Consider the following 14,919-nt stretch of genomic DNA (forward strand, 5'->3'; position numbering starts at 1 on the left):
GCGAGGCAGTAATGCTAACCATTACACCATCCGTACTGCCCAACTTTATAAGATATTTCACGAATACTGACATTAAGGGAAGCTTTAGCAACCCACTGCCGGGTGTGAAACCATTTGTTCCCACCTAGTTGCAACCCTACATCAGGGGCTAGATTTGAGTTACACTGCACAAATATACAGTAGCTCCCCTACCTCCCATGAATGCAAACATTGATGTTCAAGTCGGGAAGGCTAGTAAAAAGTCCTTGAGAGGCATTGGGTCTGTTCAAATGGCTGATCTGTAAATAGGGATAGCGAAGAGTAGGGGGAAAATTGTAACGTTCCTGAAAGCCTGCAAATGTGGACAGGGCAAAATTACTAGAAATATGTAGAAAACATAAAACCCCAGAGAAAAGCCATGGGAGTGATTCTAATTACCATGATCCCGTGTGTTCGCACAGGGGAGTGATGGTGAGTGATGGGATTGGAGCTTGGTGTGAGTGGGCACAGCAAACTGCTTGTTCACCGACCGTTTGCACCTAGCAGTGGGGGGCGTGGGGTGTGGCAGGGTGTGGGATGGTGGCGAGGGGCTGTGCCCATGGGAACGCCGAGCTGATCAATTGATGGTCATTTTATCACTTTTGAAGGCTTTTTACTTCTAGCCATAAGTTCTCTAACACCTGGCTTTTTTAGGGCTGTGGTCCCAAAGGACTCACTGCTAATCTAACTTTGCCATCTAAATTGTACCTAAAATACGCAAAATTGCAGAACATTATTAAAGGATCTAGGAATCCCAACACATCCATATCAATAAAACAATTGGAAACATACAATTATTTCTTCTACAAGTAACCTATACCACCTAGGGTTATCCCATGCAGTGCACCCAAGCTGGATGCCTCACCTGGTACCTTGTTATGGTGGAAAACACAACTCATGTAAGTTATTATCCACAATGCCTGCACCAACACTGCATTATGCTTACTGTTCTCTCAAGGCTTTCTTTTATGTGTATGTGACCTATTGCTGTACTCCCCAAATCCTATGAATTATGTACGTTGTTTTGAAGTCTGTAAAGCGCCTTAAGTCCTGTTGAAGAAAGTGCACTACATAAATAAAACTTACTTGCATATGACAAAGTTAATTATATTTGGCATCCTGGTGCCAAAACCACAACAGCCATCTTTCATGTCCCTACTAATTCCCTAATCTCTTTTTACTACTCACACACTTATTGTTTTTGTATTACAATGTTCTTTTGGTACCCACCCCTTTTCTTATTTTATATACTTACATTGCAGTATGCTTTGAATCTTTTAACTAGTGTTACCCCCAAACCAATACAATTTATCCTTTGTCATTCCTTCGCTAACCAAATTTCCTGTTATGTGTTTACAAAAAACACATATTAGTTTTTACCGGTAAGCTGTCTTATTTTGGGACATTGGGTCAGATTCAGGTGCGTCCATAAGCCTGTTTAAGTACAAGTCCGATAGTGGGCAAACTGAGCAGGGCCAGAACACATACTGTGCATGTGCAGAATGGGTCCTGCAACCTCGCACGCAATGCTCCCTAAGACCAGCTTGGCTAACAAATGGAGAGTGGCAAACGGGTCCTTTCCAAAAGCAGAGGCATGACGTATAGCTTCCCTGTGGTTGTGCAATACCATAGAACTATGAATCGTGCCCATTCTTTCCATGGTTTTCTTTGCTTCCCAGGTAAGCTTGATCTTATTTATGTATATGCATCTTAATGCCCTGTCTATTCTTACTGTTTTTATGTAATCTATCCTTAGCAATGCAGAAAAGGTCTGTAATTGTGAAATGTATGTTGACTTTTAAAATGTGCAGTTTAAATTTACATAGCATTTGCCATTACAAAATCAGGCAAATTGAAAAAAAAAAATCATTAATAAATACAATGTTGTACACCTTGCAAATATATCACTTCTATCCATACTGTACTTGCCAATATGCTAGCAGCCCCCCTTCCAGAGGAGGCAACCAGCTAAGCATTTAGCATGGCTAAGGAGGGAGTGAGGTTAGCGACGGAGGGGGTGTGTGTTTTTTCTACAAAATTTTGTCATTGCGTACCCGCCCCCAGTCCACAATTCCAAGATAGTCCTTGTGGCCCCTCCCCCTGTCTATAACCCACAAATCACGTTGACTGTCCACTCAGCTTTGGGAGGCTTGTTTGTGGTTGTACGGTTTACGGGAGGGTGTAGTTTAACACTAATCATGTAATCAATCCGCCTAATTCTGCTGAGTGATAGCATTTAGCTGGGAGTGAGCGCATGGAAATAAGAGGATGCAGATGGGGAGAGCGTGACATGGGAGCCTTGACCATTTGAATGGGGTGCCAGGAATGCCACACAATTTTGTGAGCCTATTGGCTATTCCAGGAGAGTAGGCAAGTATGATTTAAATAGAGTATATAGATGCTATGGGCATTATGCAAAGATGGCAGAGACTGGGCATACTGTATGTTACTCACAAACTAAGTAAATGGAAAAATGGATGTTGTATGCATCTTTGGACCTGCCTGTCCCAATGTGAACAGTATGCCGGTCTGCTACTAGTCATTATTAGTAAGCTACCCTACACTAGGTTCAAAATATACTACAATGAGAAACCACGTTCATTTCGCGAACACAGGATAGCATGCAGTGGCACTGATATGTTCCCTCTGAACAAATACTCTGTCACACAAGGTACCATAAACAACACAAACATATGTACATTGAACTTAGCATTGGCTTCCATACGTCTATTCTTTACTGGAAACAGTACACATGGATCACAAAAGGCTTAACTGATTCCTCATACATGGGCAAGACATCCAGGCTATGGTTTGCTAGCCCTTGATATGAGATTGTATGTTGTTCGTGATATAATTGCCCTGGCTTTTAGATTTCTGGCATAATAATAATAATAAAAAAATATATATCCAGTTCTAGGACAGAACGTTCCTTAAACATACAACAAGTAAATAAAACGACTGAAGCTCTGTAGTCTATGGGCTGTCTCTGACAAACACAGTATATATCTTGGCAAATATTCATTTTTACCAACTTAGAAAAATACATTTGTTTAAAGCTTGCATGAGAGCAGACCTCAGCTGAATGCAATTAAAACCTTTCGTTATGAATAGTTGAGCAGCACAAAATGGCATTGTTTCCCACTGGATGTATGCCTTTTGGAACGGTTATACATCTTGTTTTAATATCTCAAATTTGTTGGAGGTTCTGAAAGCATGAACAATAATATAAAACAAGTGGAAATTAATAAATATGATTATTTCACAAGTATGGAAAACGTCAACATTATCCATACAGTCCCAGCTGAACCACACCTATTTGGATAGGTTAATTAAAATTATGAGAAAAAAAAGGGGGGTTGTTGCAGCGCTCTCAGATTTTAATGAGTAAACCAATCTCAATGGTAATAAAATTTAACATTTAATAATGACACAAAACATACAATAAATTGATAAAAATAGAAATGGAAAAAAATAAAAATAATAATAAAAACAACAGCAAGTGGACCAATTGATATATATAGGTGATATAACCTGCTCTGGTAGACACAACCAATTTGAGGAGGGCACTGGAGTCCAATTTGTAATCCCAATTATGTCGCTGGAGGTGTCCCTGTCCAATTTGGACAACGTAGTGCAATGAGAAAAGATGGGGTACTCCAAAACACGCAAATGAGCCGTGATCTTCACCCCAATCCAGATTTTTAGTATGCGGAGAGGCTCAATTTGTAAAGTGCTCTGTGCCAGGGAGATAAAGAGCTCCAAACCAATGTAAAACGATTGTGGGGTCCCAGAATGATTCAGCAGGTAAAATATAATGTCCACAATAGGTCCAGATTGTGGACATTATATTTTACCTGCTGAATCATTATGGGACCCCACAATCGTTTTACATTGGTTTGGAGCACTTTATCTCCCTGGCACAGAGCACTTTACAAATTGAGCCTCCCCGCATACTAAAAATCCGGATTGGGGTGAAGATCACAGCTCATTTGCGTCTTTTGGAGTACCCCATCTTTTCCCATTGCACTAATACGCACTTTAGAGAGGATCCCTACAAGCAACATTGTCCAAATTGGACAGGGACACCTCCAGCGACATAACTGGCATTACAAATTGGACTCCAGTGCCCTCCTCAAATTGGTTGTGTCTACCAGAGCAGGTTATATCACCTATATATATCAATTGGTCCACTTGCTGTTGTTTTTATTTATGATTTTTATTTTTTTCCATTTCTATTTTTATCAATTTATTGTATGTTTTGTGTCTTTATTAAATGTTAAATTTTATTACCATTGAGATTGGTTTACTCATTAAAATCTGAGAGCGCTGCAACAACCCCCCTCTTTTTTCTGTATATTTAATCAGGGACCTGACTAGTCCCTAGTTGCAGCTGCTCACCCTGAGTATAACAACCAGGATCAGCGCTCTAAACAGTTTTCTGTTTTTGTTTTTTCTAATTGAAATTACCATGATGATGATACTTTCAGGTTGATATATGGGGTGAAATTTACTAAGATGTGAAATACACTTCACAGTTCATGTTGCTAGGGGCAACCAATCACACCTGGTCTACTACAGTATCTTCTAGAGGGTGGTAAATCAATAAGTAGATTCTGATTGCTTGCCCATAGCAACATGACCTGTGAAGTGTATTTCACATCTTAGTAAATTTCACCAGACAGTGGGGGTACACTCCTTTGAGCAGCTTACAGCTGTACCAAATTCTCTGCTGGGACCTTTGGTGCTTCAAGTTCTGCAGCAGCCCTGTTATACAGCAGCTCCACCAGCTCACTCGCTCTTTTAAAAGGAACCATTCAAAGGGGCAGATGTATTAAGCTTTAACAAGAGATATATCCAAGGGTGATAAGGAGAGATAAACGTCCAGCCAATCACCTGCTAACTGCCATGTTACAGCCTGTGTTTGAAAAAAGTCAGTAAGGAGCTGATTGGCTGGATGTTTATCTCTCCTTATCACCCTTGCATTTATCTCTTGTTAAGGCTTAATACATCTGCCCCAAAGAACCCGGTTCACTCACGAACGACCTATCTCTAATGGCAACATGAACACTACACATGTGGAAATGTTTCTGAAGCAGTTACAGATTCTTCAATGCTCTTCAACACAATAAGTCAGTGGTTCTCAAACTGTTTGCCGTGGCACCCTGGGGTGCCTCAGGGCACTTGCAGGGGTGCCCTAGGTTGTTGGTCCAGTACCAATTCAAATTATTTATAGTCAATGTAATAGGCATAACCAGTGCTTGTGGCTTCCAATAATAAAATAGGACAGAAGCAAATTCTATACCTCAAAACATAACTGAACCGAAGGATGACATTCAGTATGAACACAATTTACTTACTTTAATATTGACCTAGGGGTGCACGGAAAAAATGTGCTACTCTAGTGCGCCATTATTCAAAATATTTGGGAACCACTGCATTAATTGTTGTAAAATATGCCCATGAGTTTGCTGTAGTCCTATGGCAGTCAGTCTCTATTTTTATTTAACTATTATGTACACAAAGATGCAAATACATGGAAACTGGTGTATATCGTACATTTCTCCAAAGATTTATATAAAAGTAAATAAAGAGAAGTGTATAGGGAGATGGAAGCCAGGCCACGTGCTGAGCAATGTGCTTAAGCACAGATCGCTCAGCACACATCCGATGCACCTGCGACAAGTGCTGAGCAATGTTTTGCCTATAGGATAGACAGTGCATGCAATAGAGTATACACATGGAGTGATCCATGCTTACTTTATCAAAAACAGCACAATATTGCAACGTGTGAATGTCCCTCTTGACTAGCTACTAATAGAATTGCATCTAATAAATGCAAGTTGAGCAGTACACTATTATATGTTGCTTTTTTGTTTTGTTTTTAAATAAACAGTTTACATTTTTTTATGATGAATTACATAGAACAACCACCTATTACTTAGGGTTCACGTTCTAGTGGCACTAAAGACATAGGTTATAGGTGTCATTTGAAAGAAGGTTTAAGCTTTTGGCGAGTTGACCATAAAAGGCACCTGATGCTGACCTCGGTGAAAAATTGCGTTGTGCCATTCTGTTTGGTTTTCCATGGATTAGTGGTACAGAGACAACATGAGCCTGCTTTGAGTAAGGGCAGGACCATACACAGACACAGACGGCCTTTGTGGCTATAAAAACATTGGCTGGAACAGGAGAGTGGTTTAAAGAAGCACATGGGAAATAGAATTTTTAATGGTAAAAAGGGAACAGAAAGTTTATATTTAAACATGGGCTCTTCTTGGTCTCTCCCTCACAGTCACGGGTTTGCTTATTTTTATGCACTGCTTACATACAGAAAAAAAATCAGCAGATGAATTTAACGCACTGGCTACACAGTGTTTCTATAAATACAATTAAATAGCTAAATTACCTTCAGCTCCCAAATGTTACCCAAACTCTGCTACACCCTATTAGCAGAGTGCTACTTAGCGGAGTGAACCTAAAGCCTCGTACACAAGGGGTGACCTGGCTTTTGGATGAGCGACGTGCTGCAGCACAAACGCTCAAGCACAAATCAATGCTTTGTGCTTATCATTCATGCTGAGCGGGCTTTGCCTATTTTTATAATAGGCAAAGCCCAGCAATCTATGGAAAGCCAGTGCAAGCACTAGCTTTCCCTGCAGGCAATAGCATTGCGTGGGAGCACACATCAGCATCGCTGCAAGGAATACACACGGAGCGTTCCGTGCTCCTTTTCTAAGTGAATTAGTCAGATTGTTTGGAAAAGAGGCTGAAATCACCCTGTGTGTAGGCCCCTACAAAGCATTATGATGCCCAAGAGCCCATAAAGATACTCTATATAGTGTTAAGTTCAGAATCAAGATAAAATATGGATGGCATTTTGTTAATTGCTTTGCTTCTGTAAAGGGGCATACAGGACATTCAGACCCTTGTCTTAATGATCTAACTAGATCACTTACAAAAGGAGCACGGAATGCTCTGTGTGCATGCCCAGAAGCGATGCCAATGCGTGGTCCTGATGCTTGCACTGGCTTTCCCTAGATTGCAGGGCTTTGCCTATTATAAAAACAGGCAGGGCCACGCTCAGCACGAACGCTTAGCACAAAGCTTTACAGTGTGCTGAGCGTTCGTGCTGCAGCATGTCACTTAAACAAAAGCCGCGCACACACACAGTAGAAAGGAGGACAGTGCGCGCCTTCGGCACGCATCATAAATTTACACCATAATGCCCTTTACACATTAGGTCACATTACGTAATTCCCATTAAACATTATGCCTCACTTTGTAATGCCCATTACACATCATACCAAACACCATAATACCCATTACATATTATGCCACACACCAAAATGGCCACTACGTGTTATAACACCCACCGTAATACCTATTACACATTATACCACATAGAGTAATGCATAGTACATATTATGCCACATAAGTGCTGCTTACTAACATACTCGTTGCCAGGGGTTTCTTGCTCAATGCCTGGAGTTACATGCTTCTTGTCACAGGTTTCATTCTCGTTGCTAAGGCTCCTTGCCCAAGGTCCCAGTGGACTGATCATTGCCCTGGGGGGGGACTTACATGCTCGTTGCCAAGGGGACTTACATGCACATTGTCAAGTGCCTAAGCAATACTGGAAATTGCACTTCCGGGAAGCGCTGGCCACACTGCACTCCTCTGACAGACACTGGAAACTGCACCCTCAGCACCCCCCGTGCGCATGCCTTTGGGCTTTACACATTTATAAGTTATTATTACATCCAGCAATCTATCAAATTGTATCCAGATCTACAACTGCATTTTGCTTCAAACAACTCTTTCAACATTTACAGTATTTATCTGCAATCTTACAACCCTTGGGTTGGTTCTAGACCAAATGGAACCCAGTGCAAGAATTTCCTTGTCCCCATTTCCAACACATCTTTTATCATAAATTGCATATTCAATGCAATCTAACTCCCACCATCGCATTGCAATCACATTGAGTGCACGTCTCAAGCAGCATCAACAGGGACAAGGGCTCCAAAAAGAAGCCCGGCCCTGCAATGTGCTGTGAGGGCTGCTGCACATGTGCGATCCGCCTGGTCGCACATACACGGTAGTCACTTCCGAGGAGAACTATGTGCAGCTAACCTGCATTTTTGGGGAAATAGCCGCAATTATACAATAACTAGTTAAAAGCCCATAAAAAATTACGGCTTTTGAATAATACTTTCACTTTGAGCTGTGAAAGATGTTAGACCATAAACTGAACACCACACCCCCAGTCCCTATCTGCTCCTACCTCAAATCTGTCTTCACAGTTCCTGCTATCCATATCCAGCAAGTTTGAAACAAATCAGTGTCCCTACAAAAATTATTTTCACTTTCTGTTGTGACATTTTAGTCTACTCTTGTACACATTTATATATTTACACTGCTAAATGTATAAAGTACACAGAATAGACTGTAGATTGCTAGTCTCCTGAAATAATCAATTGGAAGATTTCTGCTTGGCTTGTGTAATATTAAACCAGCTGCATACAATACAATAACTGGAAGATTTCTAACTGTTCGGTCTGATAGTGTCGGAGAACCCATTTATTGTTCTAAGACCAGCTGGATCAGCTGACTGGGCATTTCTTTAAAGCGAGTGCAAGTTTCCAACATTTATTCTGATAATCCATTTAAAAACTTCACTTTGTGGAAATTTTAAGGCAGATAACTGTTGAGATTGGAAAAATAAGCCACTAGTGTAGTCAGAATTTCATGTTCTCGAGTACAGAGTACAGCAATCCCGGACTCGGATTCTGCCAGTGCGTTAAACATACAAAAACTTCCTTATAAACCCCCAATAGCCAATCATTATACTGTACATGGCAGAATCAAAGTCCGGTGGCTGCAACAAAACTATTACCTGTAGGAGCAGAATAACCGAACTGACCCGGGCTGCTACTTGGTAATAGACCATCATTTTATTCTTTATTGAACTGTTTTTATCAGTTCCACCATCTTTGGAGAAATACTCCTTTCACCCACAGTCACTTTTAATTCATATTTGAGTGTATGTTTTTAATGTGTATTTTACATATGTAACTTCAAAATGTATTACTAGTTTTTTTCTGATTCCTCTTGTATGGTTTGGGATGATATGAGTAGTGTTCATTCTAGCACCCGCTATCTTTGAAAACCCATGCAGTTCCTCTTCCCTGCCTGGGGTGTCACTGTCTGCTGTGGTGTTTCTAGCACAGGTCTGGTTTTCATATCAGTGCTGATATACAGACCACACTGTGCTAGAAGCACTACAGCAGACAGCGACACCCCAGGCAGGGAAGAGGAACTGCATGTGTTTTCAAAGATAGCGAGTGCTAGAATGAACACTAATGAGACGATAACAAGGAGGAATTGGATGCCACATATAAAATCATATTAAGCCTATTTTATTTCTCTAAGGAAGTGATCTTTGTGTATTACTAGGACCAGTGAAGGGATCATTCATAGTTATGTTTGTATTTCTACAGGGTATAGAGTGTGTCTTTCCTGGCTGCTTCCAACTTGCGCAGTGTGAATATCCTTTTTTTTTGTTGTACCAGAAAATGAACAATAATTCCTATTATATTTTTTTCCCTTCAAAATGTAATATATAGTATTTTGCTTTAAACAAGGAACTCGAAAAATACTCTGTGTTTATAAAACAAAGAACGTAGAACATTTTTTGTGAGGCAATCTGCATTTTCTATATACTGTACTACTTCCTGTCTGTAGTATTGTAGCCGGCTGTCTCTTCTGGGATTTAGCAGTTCCTCCAGGGAGATTTTCCCCAATCTCCAATTTCATAAAACCAAACCACACTTGTTTAACTGTACCGAAGTCTGATCACCAAAAGCCAGTCAGAGACACTGTTCATGCAATCAATGTTAAAGTTAGAAGTCACATCAACGAATCATAATGAACAGGCAGAAACCCACCAGGGTGATAGTGGGTCACATTCTTCTTATATTCTAGAGACACTAGATTGATTATGCAGACTGGAAACCTTTAGAAATCTCTATCTAGTCTAGTAAGAGTGCGTTTTCACAAATCTTCACTGTATGCAGAGGTGATGCTTTATTTTAATGGAACCAGTATGGGCTGGTTGTGAATAGAATATTTTGACCTTCATAAAAGAATTGAATTACACTCAAAGCACTAATCACTTTACCTTGAAATGTAATCCATTCAATGCAAACTTTACGGACATTACTATCAACATATCAAATGTGCAGTTTGTGACTGTGTTTAATAAAAGAAAGAGCAAAATAACTTTACTGATCGTCAACTTCTATCCTTACCCCCATAAAAAAGGACTTTGAAAATACAAAATGCCTCTTCCACATTTTCATCTGAGGCTCTGTAAAGTCGGAATTAGGATGCCGAAAAAACTTGCACTGGTCCCTCATAAGGTGAGTATTATAGACAGTTAGTAATGGACTCCCATCTTTGTGCATTATTGTTTGATACTACGCTAAGTCTTGTAAAATCTTTCGGAGAATAGGGATCTTCCTAAACAAATAGACATTCTCCGTGCTGCACTTTGGTCATCTTGAACTCCGGTCGGCAGTGGCCGAAACCTGTTCTGCAGGATCCAGCCACAACGCTTTCTGTGACCCCACACAGCCTCCTTCTGGCCAAGCGGGTCCCCCTCAATGGGATGGCCCCCAGCCTAAAAGGATCCAAGTATCTGACTGAATTTTACTTTAAACAACTTCAGTGATGACACACAGATTTAACTAAGCAATAGAGTCTATTTGCCAATGCATCTGGCAGGTGGATCCGGGTGTCTATCCCCGTATGACGTTTTTGGCTTGTCCCTTTAATATACTATGCTTACATAATACATTTTTCAATCCTACGTGTTATTTTTCTAACAAATAATCTTTGTGCAAATTGGCCTAGATTTTTTTTTAAATTGCTGCATACTGCAAACACTTTATTGTACTTCAATTAGTCTTCATCTATAAAACATCTGAAACATGCAATAAAGTAGCCAATTGGCACAAGCAGACACCCTGCAGATGTTTATTTTATGTGTTATATCCCAATCTATCAAACACTGTTTGTGAAGCCATGTATTTATGAAAATGCCACAAAAACCAACATACAGAGACACACAAAATATAAACAAAATGATTACAACACACTTAATAAACAACATCAATCACTGACATAATATCTGTATACACTATTGAGACTTAGGGGGGTATTCAATGTGCCGCCGCTATTCTCGACGGGGGGAAAATAGTGGCGACCCCCCATTTCAAATCGGTCTTTAGCAACAGCATTGAAGCGGGATCACGGCAGAACGGGCCCGACTAGAAACGGTTGTGCCCGTTCTAACGACAACTGCAGTGGATTGTTGCGATCCTGGCCGCAGATCGTCAATCCACAGCCGTTTTCACGACCACGCCCCCTTTGCACTGATCGCCAGATGGGACATTGAATCCCGCCTGTCGTTCAGCTGTCGGGCTGACTGCAAACGGGCCAGGATCACGGCTGTCGGCAGGGATCGACAGCCGTGATCCTAGATTGAATATTCCCTTAATCTGTCATTGCCCCCCTCCCCCAAAAAAATGATAATTTGCCCTATAGCCCAAGGATTTGCATCACTGCAGTTTTCTTTAGAACACAAGCTGTACTTAAATGAACTCCTTTGGCCCTAACAGAACAGTATTATTTTAGCTGAGACAACGGCTTTTGATAGGTCCTTTTCAGCAGAAAAAGAAAGTAATAGTAGGGGAGACATATGGCAAACTGTAATTCATTGTGTGTCTTTGAGTCGGGTGCTGGATGACTCTCCGACAGTGGGGATCCTGACAGTCAGTATCCCGACTGCCAGTGCTTCGACAAGGGGGATCCCGACTCACATGAACTATTCTCCCTTGTGGGGGTCCACGACCCCCACAGAGGGAGAATAGAACCTTTAGAGAGCATAGCGAGCCACCAGGCCCACAGCGTGGCGGGCCCGCAAGGGGCTTCATTGCGCTCCCCCCCCTGTCGGGATCCCGACTGTCGGAGCCCCATACCACACCCCTTTGTGTCAGTCAGTGAAATTGGAAAATAAAATGCAATTAAAGCATGAATATTATAAGGAAAAAGGGGGTTATTCAGATATAGATGGAGTTGCCATCACTGCTGCTTCCTGGGAACTAGACGCGATAATTATGTATTGTAACGAAGCAGGAGTGGTCTATAACAGATGCCTCTGGTTGCGAAGTGATCCGGGCTACATCCTTGGACACAGCATTAGATCTCTCTTTCACCATTTGTTGGGTGCCATGAAAGCAGCCCATCGCAGACACCTGGAAAGCTCCATCCTACAACGGAGATCTCTTCCCCACCCCTAAATTGCTACATTTTCACCAACAACGTTCACCAACAGCGTGTTTTCACCCTTTCTATATAGCATCATTTTGCCAGTATAATTTTATAATTTTATAGAAAAGGGAACTTACTGTATTCTTCTCCTTCCCATCCGATAGGTCCAGCTTCTGGAGTCTCCCCATTCTTGAGACAATTATGAATATATGTGGCTTTCCATCTCGCATACTTCCTATGCTGAACATTCTACAACAAACCAAAACGGCACACGTTAGAATACCTGTAAAATACAAAATCAAATAGGATGCGATCTATGGTTTTACATTATATTTTAATATTACCTGACTATATTATTTGTGTTGAGACACGATATTCATAAACTGCAAGCTATCAATTTACTTGGCATTGGTTACATTAGAAATAAACTCAAATCCAAACATTCAGAATCCCGTTTTCTTTTTCTTTCTTGATTTTCTTTTTTTTTATTGACATACTTGTTTGCAAAAAAAAACCATTCAGTGTTGAGGAAAGATATGAATGTAAAATGAACATTAAATATATTAACTCTGTTGTTTTGTTTTTTTAAAGAGTTGGCAGACTTTGTTCAAACATATTAATAATATTTAATTATACCATCTCTAAAGCTTCATGGCAATCATTCTTGGAAGTGTCAAAGAGAAAGGTAGAACATATTTCTATTTAAAACTAAGGAAAGGATTCAAATTGTATTAATTTATAAACAGTTTCTTATATAGCGCAGCACATTTTGTTTAGTCATAAATCTTGTATACAGTATGTATGTCAAGGAAAATCTATCGAAAATTGGTGAGTTCTACAATCAGACTAAACAGCACCATCACACACAGTAGTTAGTTTGCTTTTAAAACGATTGTCCTTTTAAAATGTTGTGCTTAAACACATGGAGGATTTTAAAAGCCACAACTTAGTAAATAAAATGTACATAAACTCCTGTGACAACTCTTTCAAAACATGGCAGGAGAAAGTGTGATCGTCTTGGTCTTGGCATCCCTAAAGTAAAATGGTATTTTGTAGCACCATGCAATACTCTGATCTACAGTATGTCTGGATGGACAAGGATTTACCTTACTGCAATATACAGTATGAACCCAAATCATACTTCCAGGAAAAACAAACAAGACCTGGGCTTAAAATCATGGAATGACTCCAGACTGTTTGAATCTGGCTGGGACAAAATGGACAAAAGGTTCAAAGCTACCTACAAGCGGGTATGGATCATGTTGGTCGAAATGCATTTAGGTCGACATGTGTAGGTCGACAGGATCATCTGGTCGACAGTCATCTGGTCGACATGGGGTTTTACACAGTTTTTTGGCCCGAATGTTGACACAATTGACATGGACACTGAAATTTAGCACTGCATCCGCTCGCCTTGCTTAGGACAAACTATTTTATTCTCCCACCACGCCCTAGTTCATGGTAGGGCATGAAATACCGCCTGTTGGCACGTCGGCTACTTTTTTTTTTTTAAACCCATGTCGACCTAGACTCATGTCAACCTTCCTTCATGTTGACCTAGACTCATGTCGACTATCATGCTGGTGACTCAATGACCGTATCCCCTACAATCATAGGCAAAACCCCCTGCTCTTGGCAAGTGGCTAAAATGATGACAATAGTAATAGTATGCAGTTTAAGGGACAGAGCAGAGCTGTTGCACATGCCTAGTGATAGCAACTTCTCACAAGTTTGCTGTGTGTATGGATCAGAGTCCTCCATCAGTGGACTGGACCAGAGAGTAGCTGCCAGGAATAAGAGACAGGAGCCTTACCATGAGGTTGGAGAATAAAAAATGCAGTACTGGTTCCATTAGGTTTGTGTATTTAGACTACACTCTAAAACTGGGCTGGGCAACACCGGCCCTCCAGATGTTGATGAACTACACATCCCAGCATGCCTTGCATCAGTTTCAGCATGGCCACATAGAAAAACTAATGCAAAGCATCCTGGGATGTTTAGTTCACTAACATCTGGAGGGCCGGTGTTGCCCAGCCCTGCTCTGAAAAGATCAGGGATTACCCTATCTGCAAACAGAAATTGAATATACAGTGATGGCCCATTCAATAATTTTACTTTTATAAATTGGAAGGATGTTCTCTTATCCAAGCGCCTATTCCTGCATCTGTTTCATAATATATGACAGTAATACTACATTTGTATTAATATAATTATTATTAGGTCTAAAACCCAATAATTAATAAATGTGCAACTAGGACTTGAGGGATAAACACAAATACTAGGAGCCTGCTGTGATCCATTAGAGTTAAGAGAAGAAAGACACTGTGGATACTTGGCAAGGGAGAGTGTTACAGATGTGTCCTCTCTCATCATTGCTGTAGTACAGCCCTTCTAATCATGCCTAGTTGTGAGCACCTTTACCAACACTGGGCATATTTTCGTGTATTTGTCCTCTGAAAATGCATATTGTTTACATTGAAAAAAAGAGGTCCAGCATTAGCAAAGTTGCATGGGAACTGCCAGCTCCCTCAAACCAGGCATTTAGTTGAACACAGCATTTTGCGGCTA

At 40.7% G+C, this 14,919-nt stretch overlaps 1 protein-coding gene across 1 annotated transcript in view; it reads right to left on the reverse strand.

The window, feature by feature from the left end:
* VTA1 (vesicle trafficking 1) overlaps positions 1-14,919 on the reverse strand; it is a 169,843-nt gene that overhangs the window by 37,781 nt on the left and 117,143 nt on the right. Inside the window, exon 5 of the mRNA XM_083176220.1 lies at positions 12,489-12,600. Coding sequence (XP_083032346.1) covers positions 12,489-12,600 — 112 coding nt within the window. The remainder of the gene's footprint in view (positions 1-12,488; positions 12,601-14,919) is intronic.

Source organism: Crinia signifera, chromosome 3 (genome assembly GCF_055691185.1).
Source record: "Crinia signifera chromosome 3, ASM5569118v1, whole genome shotgun sequence".
Lineage (NCBI taxonomy): Eukaryota > Metazoa > Chordata > Amphibia > Anura > Myobatrachidae > Crinia > Crinia signifera.